General features: G+C 45.6%; 2 protein-coding genes and 1 long non-coding RNA gene across 5 annotated transcripts; 2 read left to right on the top strand and 1 right to left on the bottom strand.

Annotated features, from left to right (window-relative positions):
• The first annotated feature begins 3,878 nt into the window (after nt 1-3,878).
• Nucleotides 3,879-6,788, top strand: LOC120659888 (caldesmon-like). Of its 3 annotated transcripts, none has more exons than XR_005669251.1 (3): nt 3,879-4,521; nt 5,532-5,943; nt 6,002-6,788. XR_005669251.1 is itself a non-coding variant. In XM_039938148.1 (3 exons), the coding sequence occupies exons 2-3, from the start codon at nt 5,818-5,820 to the stop codon at nt 6,548-6,550; spliced, it is 675 nt and encodes a 224-aa protein (XP_039794082.1). In that variant the 5' UTR covers nt 3,892-4,521; nt 5,532-5,817; the 3' UTR covers nt 6,551-6,788. The 3 variants fall into 3 exon arrangements, 2 of the variants coding, with proteins under 2 accessions (XP_039794081.1, XP_039794082.1); XM_039938148.1 differs by having other exon boundaries at nt 3,892-4,521; XM_039938147.1 differs by having other exon boundaries at nt 5,532-6,788.
• Nucleotides 6,789-7,351: 563 nt separating this feature from the next.
• LOC120659889 lies at nt 7,352-9,154 on the bottom strand. The gene is made up of 2 exons (XR_005669252.1): nt 8,497-9,154; nt 7,352-7,970 (listed from the first exon to the last, which is right to left on the bottom strand). It is a non-coding gene; the product is annotated as an uncharacterized LOC120659889 (long non-coding RNA).
• A 100-nt stretch (nt 9,155-9,254) lies between these two features.
• Nucleotides 9,255-17,534, top strand: LOC120659887 (ankyrin repeat domain-containing protein 13C-B-like). The gene is made up of 3 exons (XM_039938146.1): nt 9,255-9,522; nt 9,624-11,342; nt 16,918-17,534. Exons 2-3 carry the CDS (start codon nt 9,711-9,713, stop codon nt 17,245-17,247), a joined length of 1,962 nt encoding a protein of 653 aa, XP_039794080.1. The 5' UTR covers nt 9,255-9,522; nt 9,624-9,710; the 3' UTR covers nt 17,248-17,534.
• Nucleotides 17,535-18,257: the final 723 nt, after the last annotated feature.

Below are 18,257 nucleotides of genomic sequence, written 5' to 3'. Positions count from 1 at the left end.
ATTATATTAACCTAAAATATTGGAATAGACATAATATATCGGCAGTAAAAGCGCCCGGTGCTCACGGCTGCGCCGGCCATGCAGTCAGTCCCCTCTGAAGCCAAGTTTCCCTCCTGCAGCAGCACAGCACCAGCGAGACGCGTCCCCGCCCGGCCGCGGCCCGGACCCGCGCTAATCCCGACACAGATCCCGGGCTCTCTGCTCTGCCTCGAGCTTGGCTTGCTTGCTCCCCGAGTCCCCGTTCCCCAAATGGATTAGCCGGGGCTGTCTCCTTAATCGCCGCCGGATTAAGTAAGGATCCTCCACCAATCTGGATCCGGATTGGCCGCCGCCCCGCTTAATCCCCGCAGGAGTTCCACGGGCGCGTGCGCGGAGCCCGGTACCCGCAACGCCGACCACGGCTTGCTGCCTGTGCCTGCGCCGGGGGATGCCTGCCTGCACAAGATGGATTCGGATGTTTATTCGAATGTCAGATTTTTTTGTCATTTTTCTTTGATTATGGACAAATAAGATATAGAAACTAAACCTCAAATTTATCATATATATTCTCAAATAATAGATATAAAAATTCGAATACGGATCGGATACGGATTCGAATCTTTTTCACCTTTTTAATTGTAGGGAGCAAATAATACATAAAAAAATCTATACAAAATTTTATTCTTATGTGTAATAATATGCTTGATAATATAAAAAAAAGATTAGCATAAAATTTTAAGCATATCTATTTTAAAATATCAAATTTGTTCTAAGAATTCGGATGTCTAGATCCATCCTTACACAAACCCATCGGCCATCGCCTTTCCCTCTTGCCACCAGCTGCATTTGGTTGCCGTGTGCCCGTGTCGCGCTGTTTTCTTTTACTCGACTCCTTAGTAGCAATGCTCTACTACTTGATGGAGCTTCGCCTTTCAAATCGTCGAGCTAGTTTTGCGGAATGAGCTTTATTTCCTTTTTTTTCTGGATTTGTGCCTTGTTCAACGAGTTAGGGTTCTTTTGCTCACGTACTAGCTGTGAGGCTGGCTTAAAGGGAAGGCCATAAGCTATGAGTCGGTGGTGGAATCACTCTAGTTGGTTCATTTTGACAGCTCATGTTGGATTTGCTTCCTCAAACTGGCTGTCCTGATTCCGGCGCACAGCTATTTAATTTTTTTCCTTGGCAAAAAGATTTTGGCGCTCTGTTGATCAACAGCACATGGCTGCTTTAAATCTCGGAAATCCTGTTTTTAATGCAGGTCTGCCCCCTATTGACAACCAACAAATCTAATGAGTATAGTATTCCTCCATTCCAAATTATTAGTCGTTTTGACTTTTCTAAATGCATAGTTTTTGCTATGCATCTAGATATATATTATTATATCTAAATGTGAAGCAAAAGATATATTTAGGAAAGCCAATACGACTAATACTTTGGGACGGAGGGAATAGTAGCTAGTAAAAGGTGACATCTAATTAAGCTTCCCCTAATCTCCATCCCCTTGTGATAATGGCACAAGTACGCGCGCGGACCACTAGCTTAGCTACACTCGACGTAACGTGACAATAATGCTCTTTGCTCTGCTTGCCTACACTCGCTACCTGCTACACCTAGCTACACACTATTGTTAGAGATTCTGACTTTGCGAGTAGTCGTTGGCATCACTCATGCATTTTCTTAATCTTCCAAGCTTGGCAAAACTTCACTAATCTCAGGAGAGACTCTTTTTTTCCCTTAAAAAAACAAGCATGACAATTCCGTTGTCACAACCGTGTTGCTGCAGAATTGAGCACTAGTACAGGATGTAATTTTTTCTAAACAAGCAAGCAAGAGATTGAGGGTAGGCATGAAATGGGGAAAAATAAAAATAAAACATTCAGCGTATGACGCCCGGGGACCACCCTGGATCAAGGCCCATGTGAGAGGCTGCCACACCCATATATCCACGGATCACCATCGCCTCTCCCCACACACATGGGCGCACCAGCAGCCAGATCCAACCCATCTCTATTTTTTCTAAAAAAAAACATTTCCAATTTCCTCCCTATTTTGTCAAACAAAAAAAAGAAAGAAGGGGAATTTGCCGTGTAACTCTACTGCAGCAGGCAGCTGCCTGCAAGCTGAGACGATGATGAGAGGAGAGCCCTCAGCAAGAGGCAACCGGCTGGGCGTCCTCTTCCGGGTCGATCGGGGCCAAATAATTCATTCGCGTGCTGCCTGAATCATTCGGTGGTCCAAGCCCGCCGTGGGCCCGTCAAAAATCATGCCGGCATGATCGGGTAAACCATCGGTCTTTTTACACTCTCTGTCACCCGGTGTCTCGCCGTCCTCGTCTTTCTTGCTTTTCTTGGCATGGGAATAATCTCATCCACCTTCTACCTGGAGGTACGGGCTCGTGCAGCATTCGGCAAAAAAAAGGGGATGATTTTGCAGACTTGTGCGAAAATGGATGGGTTTGTTTTCAGACAAGGAGATTGACACGATGAAGGTTGAAGGGAGGTTTTAGCAGCAGAGGGGAAAGATACTGCTAGATCTAGATGGGTTGTGTGTCGAGGTAAATATTTAAATTACTGTCTTTCAAAAAAAAGTATGTAAATTACTAGAACTTGAATAGTGGTCCTTCGTTTTGAATATAAGACAGGAATAAAATGAGGGCGCAACAGTTCTGGTCTCATCAAAATTTGGAGTGGTAATGTAGAGATAAAAAAAAAGAGAATTCGAAATCGTAACTTTCGAAACAACAAAAAAAATATAAAAAAGGCACGCGTATTTCTGACGTTCTAGAGTTTGCATACGACAAATAAAAGGGAGAAGGTAGTAAGGAATAAATAGCTTTACCAACCGTTGGTTGTTTTTTTCTATTTGGTGCACGACTTGCTTCTGTTTAAGAAACAAAGTCATACTACTTCATAACTGTTGTGGGGTTTCATGGGAACCAACAGTTGGATCAAAGCTTTTTAACTCTTCAATCTTTGAAACACAAACCTATCGTGTAAAACAAAACGAACCGAATAGTGACTATCCGTCTTTTCCGTCCCACCAATAAGGGTGTGTTTAGTTGGTGAAAATTTTTGGGTTTTGGTACTGTAGTACATTTCGTTGTTATTTGACAAATAATATCCAATTATAGACTAATCAGGCTTAAAAGATTCATCTCGTGGTGATCAGTTAAACTGTGTAATTAGTAATTTTTTTCAACTTCATTTAATACTTCATGCATGTGTCCAAAGATTCGATGTGACGGATACTGTAGGAATTTGTTTGAGAACTAAACGGGGCCTAAGTCTAAATTTTTCTTGCAGCAATTCGAGCTACATATGACAGCTATAAATATGTACACAATTTCTCCATGCCACAGAATAACCAACCATTGTTTAAAAGAGACAAACTTGTATTCAAAGCCGTACTGAAAGTTAAGCATCAAAGGTTGGTACGCCTGATGTCTTACGTTACAAACTCTCGAATCTCCGAGGAATTTACCAATAATAGGTCATCAAATTCTTATGTTACTGATGAAACAAAAATTCCAATCACAATGAAAATATGTAGCCTCACTGGTCTTCGAAAGCGCTGGGCAAGTTGGACGAGACGCACACCACAGATCACTGTCCAACCGGCTGGGCTTCTCCCTACAGGCTACAGCTGGGGGTGGGCACACGCACGACGCGCGCCGTGAAGTCCAAAATGATTCAATCAACCAATCATAAAGCGCCAATTAACCAGCGATTAACCAGCTGCGTAAATTTTTTTGGAACTAAGAGCAACTCCAACAGCTTGATTTTCTCCTATCTCCTTTCCATCTTTTCTCAATATAGGAAATTGATGTTGAAAAAAACCCTTCCAACAGATTGATTTTCCATCTTTTTTTCCCTTTATTTTTTCTCAATCTCCAATATTTCTCTCCAATCCCCCAATAGAAAGGGACTCCCTTTCCCTGTGTCCCGGTTCCCTCCCGCGTCGCCCTCGGCACCACGGCGCCCGCCGCCGCCGCCCTCGCATCCTGATGGCCGCCGACGAGCATGGAGGCCGCCGTTCGCCTCAAGCCTCTGCCCGCCTCGTCCCCCTCCACCCATGCTTCAATGGAGACCGTCGCCGCCCATGGAGGCCGCCGGGGCGGTGCGCTGGCCCGACCTCTCCCAGGTCGCGGCCATGGGCATGGTCCCCATGGAGGGGTGGCTGGCTGCGTTGCCCATGGGCTCCATGGAGGGGTCGCCGGCCATGCCGCCCACGGGCATGCCCCCCATGGGCGCAGCGCCCCTTCTTGGGCCAAGGGCAAAGTGGGCGGTCGCTCCACCTGTTGCGACAAGCTTGATGCCCCCAAGGCCGAACGCCCCACGACAGCCCAAGAAACATACCACTGGCTTGCCAAAGGCAGCGAGGAAGAAGCCGGGCCCGAAGAAGAAGATGCCTTCTTCAACTCTGGTGGCCTCTGCTTCAACACCGATAACAAATTCTTCAACGTCGGCAAGCATCGCAGCTCCCAATTGTGGCACCGAGGAAGACACCCATGTTGCCAACAACGTGTTTGATGGAATGTCTGCAAGGTATGATATATCAGCTCCCAAATGTTGATGGCACTCCTGGCTGTTCACAATTTAACTAAATATGTAGTTCATGCACTCCTGGCTATTCAGCAAACCATAATTTTGCTCTGGAGCAACAAGCAAGGAGCATGACTTGCCACCTAAAAGAAGTCGAAGAGAACTCACAAACCTGAAGAAGAATTCTGCAGTAGTGCTGCTGAAGCAGGGACATGCTTTTTGGGCACTCTTGCCCGGCAATGCAAGGAGTCCAGGAGATGATGGTGTGGGTGTGGCAACAACTTGTGTCTGATCCGTAATGCATTGCAGGCTCACTGTCACAGCAACATGTATACATGCAGCTGAAAGGACTGAACAGAAATTCTAGTGGCATGACTAGCTAGAGTGGTTGCGAGAAATCATAGTTTTTTCCTTTTAGTTGGGGTAGTTCTTGAAGTGGATAGGAACATTGTAACAAACTGTGCAGAAGTTCAATAGATTCAGTGATAAGATCAAGTGCTTCTCTTGTGCAGCAAAATTATGGTTTACATGGGAGTCTGAAGAGTTGCATCTGTGCAGGTCTTTGTTACTGGAGTCACCGATAAGCAATCTGATCTGGCGATTTTACTTATGGTGAAATAAAAGTTTTTGAGTATTCCTTTGATGGCTTGGTCATTTTTGTTGTATTCAGTGAAAATGCAACAGTAAAAACATGGCCTTGGAATGAGAATAGCTAGGATTTTGCATAGTTAAAGAAAAATAAAATATTACACATAGAGGTTTTCCAATCTGCTGTCGATGTCTTTGCATAAGTGAGGTCTGTGGTTGCCTGGTCTGTACATGTGGAAGTGGAAGGCAAGTCTGTCCAGTTAATTGTTTTGTTGCTTCATCAACATTGAGGCTTGTTGTTCCTAGGACTTCTGGTTTAATAGAATTATCCTGCTGACGCTTCCAGTTGCTTGAATTGGTTGTTTTTTCTTCAACACAATTGCTATTGAGATAAGCTAACCATATGAATTTATTTGAATGTGCAGTGCCAACTCTTTTTCCAATATGATGGATGAAAGTGTTGAAGGAGAAAACATCTCTCTCTTCCAACCATTGCTAAGTGCTGATGAGGAGCATGATGAAGACGACACTTTGATAAGTCCAACAAGGAAAAGAGGACACAAGTCTGCCAATTATTCATCAGATGAAGATGTTGCCTTGATCAGGGCATGGGAGTTTGTGTCCCTTGATGCCATTGCAGGAGTTGATCAGAGTAGTAGCACTTATTGGAGCCGCATCTCATAGCACTTTCACCGTAATGACAATACAACAATGACTAGAACAATCGGGTCGCTCCAGCATCGTTGGTCTACAATCCAAGAATGTTGTAACAAATGGAAGTCATGTCATGCTCAAGTTGTTCGCCAACATCCAAGTGGATTCCCACTTCAAGAACAAGTGAGTAGTTCATTTTGTTCACTTGATCATGACATTTTGCTCTTTTTTGCTTTGATAGGCCAACCTCGCCCAGGAGAGGTACAAGGCCATGGATCAGCAGAAGCATAGGCCCTTTACCATGCAACATTGCTGGATATTGCTGCAAAACAATCAAAAGTGGATAGACAGGGAGTTTGAATGCCCACCAAAGAAGCCAAGGTCCAACTGTTCATCTTCAGCAGATTTTGAAGCTCATGAGGAGGATGAAGGGACTGATGAAATGAGCAAGAGGCCTGCAGGGAGGAAGGAGAAAGAGAGGTCGAAGAAAGATGCCGGTGGCTACAAGGAGGCGATACAAAAGATGATCGAATCAAAGGAGAGGCTTGCGATTGACAAGGACTCAAGGTGGACGGAAATCAAGGCCATTGAGGAGCGCAAAGTTGCAATTGAAGAGCGCAAAGCAGCTGCGGAAGAGCGCAAGGCAGCAAACGAGGAAGAGAGACTAAGGCTCAAGGGTGAGAAGGCACGGGTTCAAGCAGCTGCGGAAGAGCGCAAAGCAGCTACAAAGAAGAAGGACGAGGACCAAAAAATCATGTTCATGGACACGAGTGCTCTTGATGACACATAGAGGGCATATGTTGAGGCCATGCGTGCTAAAATTCTAGCTGAAATACTAGGAGGTAGTGGAGGTGGGAGTGTCTAGTGCTTCTTTGGTGTCTAGTGTCTAGTGTTTGCATGAACACGTGGTCATTTATATGCTTTTTCTATAAACAGAGGTTTCTGCATGATGTTTTAAGGTTGTTGGCTTACTGTGGATGTTGTCTTGTGTGCTCAAGAAGCATTAAAAAATATAACTTGAACCAGCATACTTGTTTTTGTTCCATGATTGATCACTGGCATACTTGTTCTGTCACTTCTGATGAAACTTGGGCAGAATGTATTACAATTTTTACTGGTGGCTGGAATCTGAATGTATACAGTTGCTAGACAGGATGCTTAATTTTTCCATGCTATTCAGCTATTGATGCTAAATCTGTTATGCAGTTAAGGAAGTATTTCTGCCCATGTATTTCAGAACACTTGCAGAACTGCTGCAATTTCTTCTCCAAATTTGTGCCCAGAACTGCACGCCAAAAAAAAAAGATGCACAACATGTTTATTCAGTTAGTTTTTATGGATGGGTCCATCCTTTGCCAAGAAGAGTGCTGAATCATGGACAGGTGTCAAGGTGCAGCTGTGGCCTGTGGGCGAGGTCTCTGAATCATGGACTTGATATTCAGATTTTTCAGATTTTCAATCTCTTGTGCTTTTTCTCCCAGATTAATTTCTCAGATTTTAAACCAGAGAGTGCAACTGTTATTCATTTCCCAGACTTTCAGACAAGATGACAAGTACTGATGACATTAACTGGACAATAAAGCTCTCAGTGTTACATCTGAAATATTTACTGGAACATGTAACTGAACATGTAATTCAGTCATACAATTAGTGTCATCTGAATGGATCAAGACAAAGTACATATCTTGCTGGTCTAAGGTGGAATTGTTTTCCAGCTGAACTGAAAGCTCACTGACAGGTGTTGCCACTCACTGCCATACCACTTGGGAGGGCACATTTACAATCAAATAAAATGAATCAACTAGGAATCCTGAATCCCCTCTACATGCCAGGATTTTTTTTCCCATCACTGTCATACAATTATTGTCCTGCTAACCTGAAGGACTAAAAAAACTGAAACCACTTTCAAACTAACAACAATGCTAAATTCCTCTGAAGGACAGAACTGGCACAAATGTCAACAGAACTGACATTCTAAATCGCCGTCTGAATGTGACCGGACAAAACACAGGTTCTTCTGCAAAGTAGTCATCAAAGAGCTTTGCATCTCCTTTCTGCTTGTTTCGACGAACCACCTCATGCCCTTGCACAGAACCACCATGTTTGGGCTGCTCGTTCTTTGCAAGATCAGCGAGCATTATAGCCGCCACATCATAGTCGTCATCCGATGACGAGTCATCTTCAAGCAACCTCAGGAGCAATGAGTCCATCTGCACATAACCCACAGAAAAATAAGTTGCAAAATTAATCTAGCTTCACTGGAACTAATTTGACAGGGGCACCTGAAGTATATAGTGACTGTAAACATAATACTTGATTAATAGGATCATAACTCTGGTCAACTGTAATCCTCTTAGTAATAGACATAGTGAATATATGTATATAGTCAACTGTTCTAGGCAATGTTTGGTTGTGTATATTTGGTATGTGGATTTTCAGATTTGTAATCAGAGCACCATGAAATAAAAACTCCAAGCACCTAGTGCTATTAGCCAATATGCCGCAGTTCCAAAAATTAAACTTCATGATCCTAAATGGACTGATGGCAGCATTCTATTGGATGCACTTTCTGATAAACAACTCTGTTAGTCTTTGCATTGTCAGCCAATATGCCACACTATATATCCATTCAAAAGTAGTAAACTTTAAGTGCATGGATTCATCCTGTCCATATCAAGTGCTAGAAGACATGGGAAATCTGCTGCAGTTTTGCGAGAATGAAGAAATTTGCTTTACCTCCATTTTGCAGCACAGAATCTGCAGTAGGAGCTCCAGAGGTGGCTTGCGGCGCCGGGAGCACAGCAGCAGCACAACAGCACCGTGACCGGCTCAACTGGCCTCTTTCGCGGGAAGGTGAGGCTGAGCACTCTTTGAATCTCTGATCCTCTGCAACTCTGTTCTGCCAACGTATGGTTGGAATGGAACACAATCTAACATGGCTCTGTTTTCTTGGCACGCGCTGCAGCTCCATGGCGGGAGGCTCCAACTCGACCGAGAGCACAACAGCACCGGGACCGGCACTGGCCCGCTGCCGAACCGGGCGCTGGCGCGCTGGCGCGTTGCGGCGCAGGAAGGGCGGCCCGGCCCTGCTCTGCAGCGCGCTGCTGGCGCTGGCCGTCGTCACCAGGTGCCGATGGGCGGGAGCAAACCGCGCGCGCCTGGCCCCGCTGGCCACAACAAGAGGGCGCCGATGGCGGCTCACCCTGCTGGCCACAACATGAGTGCGCCGGCGGCGGCTCCCTGCTCGCGACGGGAAAGGAGCACGAGGGGAGGGGAGGGGAAAGGAAATGAAGGAGATGAGACAATGACAATCTGACCCCACTTGACAGGAGGGATAGGGGAAAGACAAAAATCAAACTGCTTGAGCACTTCTCCTCTAAAATTTGAAAGAAATGTGTAGAGAGAGACGCAGGAGAGAGAAGGGAGAAGAAAACAAAAGTTCTACCCCCTTCCTCCCCCCTTCTCACTTTTCAATCTCACCTCACCTCCGTCCCCATTGCAAGGCTGCTTCTGCTGTCCCTCTCTCTCTCTCTCTAGATTCCAATACTTTCCTCTGTTCCTGGGCAAGCCCATGAGGTGAGGGGAGGGGGAGGCGCTGCCCAGTCTACTCTAGCCGCCTGGGTCTGGAGAGAGAGGGAGAGAGAGAGAGAGGAGGGAGTAATACAACAGAGCCGAGGGAGGAGAGAGAAAGAGGACCTGAGAACCCAAAGAGGCAAGGCAAGGCAAGCAAGGAGGGAGAAGCCCCAAGATTGGGGGCGACTGGTAAGCAAGAAAGGAAGCCCCTTTTTCCGTTGCTTAGTATCATCGGGCCATTGATTTCGCCTCCCATTTCGCTCAATTCTTGGCCTCCGCTGCTGTCGCAGATCAGGGCGAGGAGCAGAGGCGTCGTCCCTTGGATTCGCGCGGCCGTCTCCTGCGGGGGAAGTGGGTTGGGTTCGCCGGCGCCGCGGATGGCCGGCGTGGACGCGGCGAGGTATGCGCACAGCCCGGCACACCACGCCGTGGAGACGCGGGACCACGCCGCGCTGCGCCGCGTGCTGGACGCGCTCCCGCGGGGCCGCCGGCCCGAGGAGATCCGGACGGAGGCGGACTCCGTCGCCGAGGAGGCCCGTGCCGAGGCCGTCTCGGCGGTCATTGACCGCCGCGACGTGCCGGGCCGGGAGACGCCGCTCCACCTCGCCGTGCGCCTCGGCGACGCCGCGGCGGCCGAGATGCTCATGGCGGCGGGCGCGGACTGGAGCTTGCAGAACGAGCAGGGCTGGAGCGCGCTGCAGGAGGCTATCTGCGCGCGCGAGGAGACACTCGCGCGCGTCATCGTGCGCCACTACCAGCCGCTCGCCTGGGCCAAGTGGTGCCGCCGCCTGCCCCGCGTTGTCGCCGCCATGCGCCGGATGCGGGACTTCTACTTGGAGATCACCTTCCACTTCGAGAGCTCCGTCATCCCCTTCATCTCCCGCATCGCTCCCTCGGACACCTACAGGGTCTGGAAGCGCGGCGCTAACCTCCGTGCAGATATGACCCTCGCCGGCTTCGATGGTTTCAAGATCCAGCGTTCCGACCAGACCATACTCTTCCTCGGTGAGGGCACCGAGGACGGCAAAGTGCCGCCAGGGTCGCTGTTGATGATCAACCACAAGGACAAGGAAATTATGAATGCGTTGGAGGGGGCAGGCGCACCGGCCTCAGAGGCAGAGGTCCAGCAGGAGGTCACTGCAATGTCACAGACTAACATCTTCCGTCCAGGAATTGATGTTACTCAAGCGGTGCTGCTCCCACAGCTCACATGGCGGCGCCAGGAGCGGACGGAGGCAGTTGGTCCATGGAAGGCGAAGGTGTATGACATGCACCATGTGGTGGTCAGCGTCAAGTCAAGGAGGGTCCCAGGGGCGATGACGGATGAGGAATTCTTCTCTGCTTGCAATGACAATGATACAGAGAGTGAGGGGTTCAATGATGTTCTGACTGAGGAGGAGAAGAAGCAGTTGGAGTCCGCGCTAAAAATGGACTCTCCAGATGCTGGTGGTGAAGACCAGTCTGACTCATTTGCTGGCCCTCGGCATAGTTGCTTTGAGCCGAAGGAGAGGGAGATACCAGTTGAGGACGTGAGTGTCTCTGGAAATGGGGAGAGTAAGCATGATAAGAAAGGTTGGTTTAGTATTTGGGGAAAGAGAAGTCAGGCTAGCAAGCCGGAGGGGGTGAAGAAGATGTCACCTCCAAGGAGTTCGCTCTGTGTAGATGAGAAGGTGAGTGACATCCTCATCGAATCGCCATCAAATGTACAAACAAGACCGGGAAGGCATTCAGTAGATGTAGTAAGAACAAATGACAACAGAAGGATCAGAGAAAGGGATAATAGGAAACATGCTGCATCCGCAGAGAATGAGCATAGGCGCAAAGAAGGTTCCAAAGAAAGTGAGTACAAGAAAGGCCTAAGGCCTGTGCTGTGGCTCTCTCCAAACTTCCCTCTTCGGACTGAGGAGCTCCTGCCATTACTTGATATTCTTGCAAACAAGGTGAAGGCGATCCGTCGTTTGAGGGATCTACTTACAACAAAACTGCCTCCAGGAACATTTCCAGTCAAGGTATGACCTTGATATTAAATTTAATACTTCTTAGGCTTTACCATGATTGTATGATACTCCACTTTGTGTCAGTTTTTATGGTTAGGAAGGTAACCATTATATAGATTACTTAACCTGTGCAGTTTGAACTATTAGAGAACCACATGACAGTAGTCAACATATGGTACTTCTTTGACATGTGCTATCGGTTTGCAGATGATTGCTGTTCTTCTCTTTCATAAACCTGATAATTGGTATCTTTTTGGCCACATTGAACTGTACTGTTGGTAACATTTAATAACATATGTACTTAAGTTAAACTCGATTCTAGCTATTCTTAATCTTTGTTTCCTAATGAATAATGCTACGTCACCTGCTGTAAGTCCACATAATCTGCAGTCTCTATGGGTTAGTTGACTTCAAAGGAGATTTTCTTATATTCCCAAGTTTCTCTACTTTTTTAGATGCTTAGCATTTCCTGATTAACCTATCTAGCATTACATATTTGGATCAACATCAACATCAACATAGCCTTTTTCCCCAAGCAAGTTGGGGTAGGCTAGAGATGAAATCTGAAAGAAATTAGTTCAAGGTTCAGGCACATTGATAGCTAGTCTCCAAGCGCTCCTATCCAAAGCTATCTCTTTAGAGATATTCGAGTCCTTAAGGTCTCTCTTAACCGACTCATTCCACGTCAGTTTAGGTCTACCTCTACCCCTCTTTACATTATCGACCCGCTCAAGAACCCCATTACGCACCGGCGCTTCAGGAGGCCTTCGTTGGACATGTCCAAACCATCTCAGCCGATGCTGGGTAAGTTTCTCCTCAATTGGTGCTACTCCGACCCTATCCCGAATAACTTCGTTCCGGACTCTATCCCTCCTTGTGTGCCCGCAAAACCACCGCAACATCCGCATCTCTGCTACACTCAGTTGCTGGACATGTCGCCTTTTTGTAGGCTAACATTCAGCACCGTATAGCATCGCCGGACGAATTGCTATCCTATAGAATTTGCCTTTTAGCTTTTGTGGCACCCTCTTGTCACAAAGGATGCCAGAAGCTTGCCGCCATTTCAACCAGCCAGCTGAAATTCTATGCCTAACATCTTCATCAATGTCGCCATCCTTTTGTAGCATCGATCCTAAATACCGAAAAGTATCCTTCTGAACCACCACTTGTCCATCTAGACTAACATCTCCCCCCTCATGCCTAGTCGCGCTGAAATCGCACATCATGTACTCGGTCTTGGTCATACTAAGTCTGAACCCTTTCGACTCTAACGTGCGTCTCCACAGCTCTAACTTTCTATTAACCCCTGCCCTACTCTCGTCAACTAGCACCACGTCATCAGCAAAGAGCATACACCAAGGGATCTCACCTTATATATCCCTTGTGACCTCATCCATCACTAAAGCAAATAAATAAGGGCTCAATGCTGACCCCTGGTGTAGGCCTATGTTAATAGGAAAGTCAGTGGTGTTGCCATCACATGTCCGGACAAACGTCGTCGCATCCTTGTACATATCCTTAATGAGGGTAATGTACTTAGTTGGGACTTTGTGCTTCTCCAAGGCCCACCACATGACATTTCTCGGTACTTTGTCATATGCCTTCTCAAGGTCAATGAAGACCATGTACAAGTCCTTATTCTGTTCTCTATATCTCTCCATCAATTGTCGTATTAAGAAAATCGCCTCCATGGTTGACCTTCCAGGCATGAACCCAAATTGGTTTTGGGTCACATTTGTCACTCGTCTTAGGCGATGCTCGATAACCCTCTCCCAAAGCTTCATCATATGGCTCATCAGCTTAATCCCACGGTAGTTAGTACAACTTTGAACATTACCCTTGTTTTTGAAGATAGGTACTAATATACTTCTCCTCCATTCATCCGGCATCTTGTTTGACCGAAAAATGAGATTAAAAAGCTTAGTTAACCATACTATTGCTCTATCTCCTAGGCATCTCCACACCTCAATGGGGATACCATCAGGGCCCATCGATTTACCTCCCTTCATCCTCTTCAAAGCCTCCCCGATCTCTACCTCATGAATTCTCCTCACAAAACGTCTGTTGGTATCGTCAAAAGAGTCATCTAACTCAAGGGTAGGGCCCTCACTCTCCCCATTAAACAACTTGTCGAAGTACTCTCTCTATCTATCCATGATCTCCTCATCCTTCACTAGCAGTCGATTTGTCTCATCCTTAATGCATTTGATTTGGTTGATGTCCCTTGTCTTTCGCTCGCGGATCCTAGCCATTCTATAAATGTCCTTCTCCCCTTCTTTCGTGCCTAGCCGCTGATACAGGTCATCATACGCCTTACCCTTTGCTACATTCACAGCTCGCTTTGCAACCCTCTTCGCTAATTTATAGCCCTCGATGTTGGCTGCACTCTTGTCAAGGTGGAGGCGTTTGTAACACTCCTTCTCCTTAATAGCCCTTTGCACCTCGTCATTCTACCACCAGGTGTCTTTCCCCTCCTGTTTGCCTCCCCTACTCACGCCAAACACCTCTGAGGCCACCTTCCGAACACATGTTGCCATCTTTAGCCACATGTCATCTGCGTCTTCTCCTTCTTCCCAAGGTCCCTCACCTAGCATCCTTTCCTTAAACGCTTGTGTCGCTTCCCCTCTAAGCTTTCACCACTTTGTTCTCGCAATATTTGCACGTTTGTCCCGGTGGACACGTACCCGAAGACGAAAGTCCGCCACCACAAGCTTGTGTTGAGGGACAACACACTCCCCAGGTATCACCTTACAATCTAAGCAATCACGTCTATCCTCCCTCCTAGCAAGGATAAAGTCGATCTGGCTCGAGTGTTGTCCACTACGAAACGTCATAAATGGGATTCCCTCTTCTTAAACACGGTATTCGCTATCAACAAGTCGTAGGCTAACGCGAAGTTCAACACATCCTCCCCCTCTTGACTCCTGCTACCATACCCAAAACCCCCGTGCACTCGCTCGAACCCTACATTAGTTGCACCCACATGGCCGTTGAGATCTCCTCTTATGAAGAGTTTCTCGCTGGTAGGCACGGTATTAACCATGTTATCTAGATCTTCTCAGAACTGCATCTTTGGTGCTCTCACTAAGGCCTACCTGAGGGGCATAGGCACTGATCACATTCAAAACCGAATCTCCAACTACCAACCGGATTAGGATAATCCGGTCGCCTTGCCTTCTAACCTCTACGACTCTATCCTTAAGGCTCCTATCAATCAAGATGCCTACACCATTCCTACTCGGAGTTGCTCCGGTGTACCAAAGCTTGAAGCCAGTATCCTCAACCTCCTTCGCCTTCTGGCCCTTCCATTTAGTCTCCTGAACGCATAGAATATTTACACGCCTCCTAATTGCTACATCAACTAGCTCTCACAACTTATCCGTTAGGGACCCTACGTTCCAGCTACCTATACGAATCCTAATTGGCTCGGCTAGCTTCCTTACCCTTCGTACCCGTCGAGGGAAGTGCGAAGACCCTTGCTCATTTTTCACTACACCCGGGCGTAGATGTAGCGCGCCATTCAGGTGACGACCCGACCCTTGCTCACTTATCATCGTACCCAGGTCATGATACGACGCGCCCTTGGGGGGATGGCGACCCGGCCCTTGCCCATTTATCACCACACCCGGGTTCCGATGTAGCGCGTCGCTAAGAGGGTTACGCCCCAACGAGTTTCTTGTGGGTTTCAAATTCATTAGAGTGGTTATTTTTATGCTGGTTTGCCAAAACCTAACGCAACCCTCCTTCTTTATTCGGGCTTAGGACCGGCTATGCTGAGACGACTCAAGAGAGAGTCTTCCAGTCAGCATAGGCGGAGTTCAGCATTACATATTTGGATAATAACTTTTTATTTGCTTACTGATCAAATGCAGAGCAATTGTCACTTTCACTGTAACTAAAAAATTGTTTAAAGTTCTGATAACTGCCATCTGGTTAAACCCATATGATTAGGCCATCTGCCACTGTAGTAGTCACTTTTGTGCTTAGTTTATGATGTTTGAAATAATCTCCTTTGTTTGTGGCTAGTTACAGTGTTCTTTTTGGATGTTTTACCTATTATGTGCACCTGGGTATTTCCAAAATTTGGTACTGCCGAGTGCCAAAACACAAACCTTTTTTTCATAATCAACTAATAAGCGTGATTTTGGACTGTGGAAGTATGCTATCCATTTCATGAGTGATTAAGTAATAACACTATCTAAACTCTTAGCAGAATTTTTAATCACATGAATAATCTGGCACTTTGTTTCACACTGTAGTCTGTAAGCTGTGTTACGTACACAGGGCATGAACCTTTTCTGTTTATTAGGTTTCACATAACATCTTGTTTTAACAGTACTGTTATTTGTGTTTGTTCTGGTTCCATGTATTTATATTTGCTTTGCTTTTCAAGAGAACTGTCTGAAACCTGAGACTAGTAGTTGTAAGCCTTAGGAATTGACTACCTGAGATCTTCATAACAACAGCTAATTGATCATAACAAAGGTACATGCACAGTTTTTCACCTTGAGATGTAGCCTTACTTTGTATGGTTAACAAAACTGACACAACGATATGCATAGTTAACGGCAAATTGGTATCTATATCTTACCTCAACAATGGCTGTGTTGGCCAACAGCACTTTGAAATCAGATTAAGATCGATTTAAATCTACTATATGCTGTAGGGTTTGTTGGCTCAGTCATCATAGATGCTGTAAACCTGCTTTTCTCATCATATTTGTTGGTCTCAATTTTATTTTTAAGTTGGTTGCCCCGAAAAAGTTCTAGGTACTCACAAATTTCAACCAGAATGGTTTTGTTACCATTGGTGTAGTCCCACATGGCGACCTTGGTATCTATAGTATGGAGGTATAGTGGAATCTGTGCCAGATAGGGAGCATTAACAGAAGATTTGACTTTTGTTGGAAAGGACAATAGGAAGATGCATCTAGGGGAAGGATGAGTGAGATAGGATATACAAAAGATTAAATCAAGTCATAGGTAGATACTTGCCTCTAGCATTATCCATGCTTTGTTTACTAATTTGTAGCAGTTAAGGATTAATAGCATCTAGTGTTATCCACTCATTTGTTAACAGAAAGGGTTCTCTTAGATGCTTTCCCTTTATATAGTTTGCTCCTTTGGAAATGTATGTTTGCTTTTGGTAAACAACTTGTTGCACTTTCCTGTGTCAGCACGCCAGCACACACTCGAAATGGGTGGTACGATCATGTAGACACTGGTCAGGCACAAGGGAAAAGATATAACAAAATATATTAGAGTTTGTGTTGACACATTTGTTTGCATTTCCTTTTGAATTCAAGGGAACTCATCTTAGGTATATGCAATCTTCAACCATACATGGAATATGCATTTTCAACAGATGCCAAACAACTCTAATGTAAGATAAAACAGAGACAGTCAGAACTGTGCATGTTTATATTGACTAAATGAATGTGTTCCTTTAGTTACATACTTCAGAGTAATGTTCTTTTCATGTTGTTGCTTTTTGTTGAATATTGTTTGTTTCCTGTATCTATAACCTTTCTACGCCAATGTAATAGTGAAGGCTTTAATCCTATAACATGTTTTCCTTTTCCTCCCAGGTTGCCATTCCTGTTGTACCTACGATCAGGGTGCTTGTGACATTCACAAAATTTGAAGAACTACAGCCACTGGAAGAGTTTACCACACCACCCTCTAGTCCTGACAACAGTAAGAGCCCAGCAGTACAGCCTTCTTCAAGTTCCTGGATTCAGTGGATCAAGGCTCCTTACCGCCAGAACTTCTCGGCTCCAGGCCCGAGCAGCCGCGTGGAGGACATCCAGGACCCGTTTGCCACCCCTTCAGATTATGTGTGGACAACGCCAGAAGAGAAGAAAAAGAAGACACAGGAAAACAAGAACAAGTCCAAGAAAGGCAGGAACGGATCTTAGATAGATGATAGCATTGGTTGGGGGGTTGGGGTTGGGGTGGGGGTGGGGGTGGGGGTGGGGGTGCTGTGGGTGAAATGGGCTATACTCGTCTAACAGGAGGGATGAGTGGGAGATTTGGAGATTTCGACCGCTGTCTGATGTCGAATGCCGAGAAGTGACCGCTTGTCTTCTTTCATCGTGTTAACAGATTTGTTGTCAACATTCTTTCGTTTAACCTGAATCATATTGTTTCGGCCCTGATTATTGTTGCAACCAATCGGTGGATTTTGGCCGGTGGTGGCTTCTAATATTGCTGTGTGTGTGTTGGACTGTTAGTGCGTTTGAAGTTGCTGCGAAGGTGCCGCATCTTTACCGTGCCAACAGCCATCGAGGCCCTCTTTTCTGTATGTTTGGATGGTACGGAATCATGTTGGTTGTGTCAGGCCTTGTGAAAATGACTGTACTAATCTGTTCTGAAATGTTAGGTATTTAATTTTTTAAGTTAAATCAGTTGAAGTTTGATCAAATTTATAGATGAGAATATATCAACATCTAAATAATCAAATAAGTAAATTATAAAAATATATTTTATAATGGATCTAATTATTCTAAGGTATTTAAAATATTATTACTCTTTTCTATGAATTTGGTTAAACTTTGACTATTTTAATTTAGGATAAAATAAAATATTTTATATTTTAGGATGGAGGAAATACGGCATTATGTTTTTGAAAGTAAGGCAGTACGATGTTCTTTATTCTTTCTTCAACAATGTCTACGAATGCTGAAAAACTGTAGAACTTTTTCGTTGGTAACAAATATCAATAACGAGTTTGGGTGACAGGAATGATATTTCAAATCTAAAACAGGCTCAATCCTACGTCCACCTTGAGAGAGAGAGAGAGAGAGAGAGAGAGAGAGACAGAGAGAGAGAGAGAGTCATGCATCCCTTACCTCAATGGTTTCCAGTTTCCAATCAATGGGGAAGATATCTATAATTCTCCGGAGGGCAAATTTTTGAAAGCTATACT

This window comes from Panicum virgatum, chromosome 2N, assembly GCF_016808335.1.
Source record: "Panicum virgatum strain AP13 chromosome 2N, P.virgatum_v5, whole genome shotgun sequence".
NCBI classification, from domain to species: domain Eukaryota; kingdom Viridiplantae; phylum Streptophyta; class Magnoliopsida; order Poales; family Poaceae; genus Panicum; species Panicum virgatum.
This window is presented reverse-complemented; position numbering and strand designations above follow the sequence as displayed.

Bases quoted from the DNA above. Each gene is read 5' to 3' on its own strand.
- LOC120659888 (XM_039938147.1), top strand. From the start codon at position 4,049: ATGCTTCAATGGAGACCGTCGCCGCCCATGGAGGCCGCCGGGGCGGTG. The intron at 4,522-5,531 runs GTATGATATATC...TTGAATGTGCAG, and splicing joins TTTGATGGAATGTCTGCAAG to TGCCAACTCTTTTTCCAATA.
- LOC120659887 (XM_039938146.1), top strand. From the start codon at position 9,711: ATGGCCGGCGTGGACGCGGCGAGGTATGCGCACAGCCCGGCACACCAC. The intron at 11,343-16,917 runs GTATGACCTTGA...TTTTCCTCCCAG, and splicing joins CAGGAACATTTCCAGTCAAG to GTTGCCATTCCTGTTGTACC.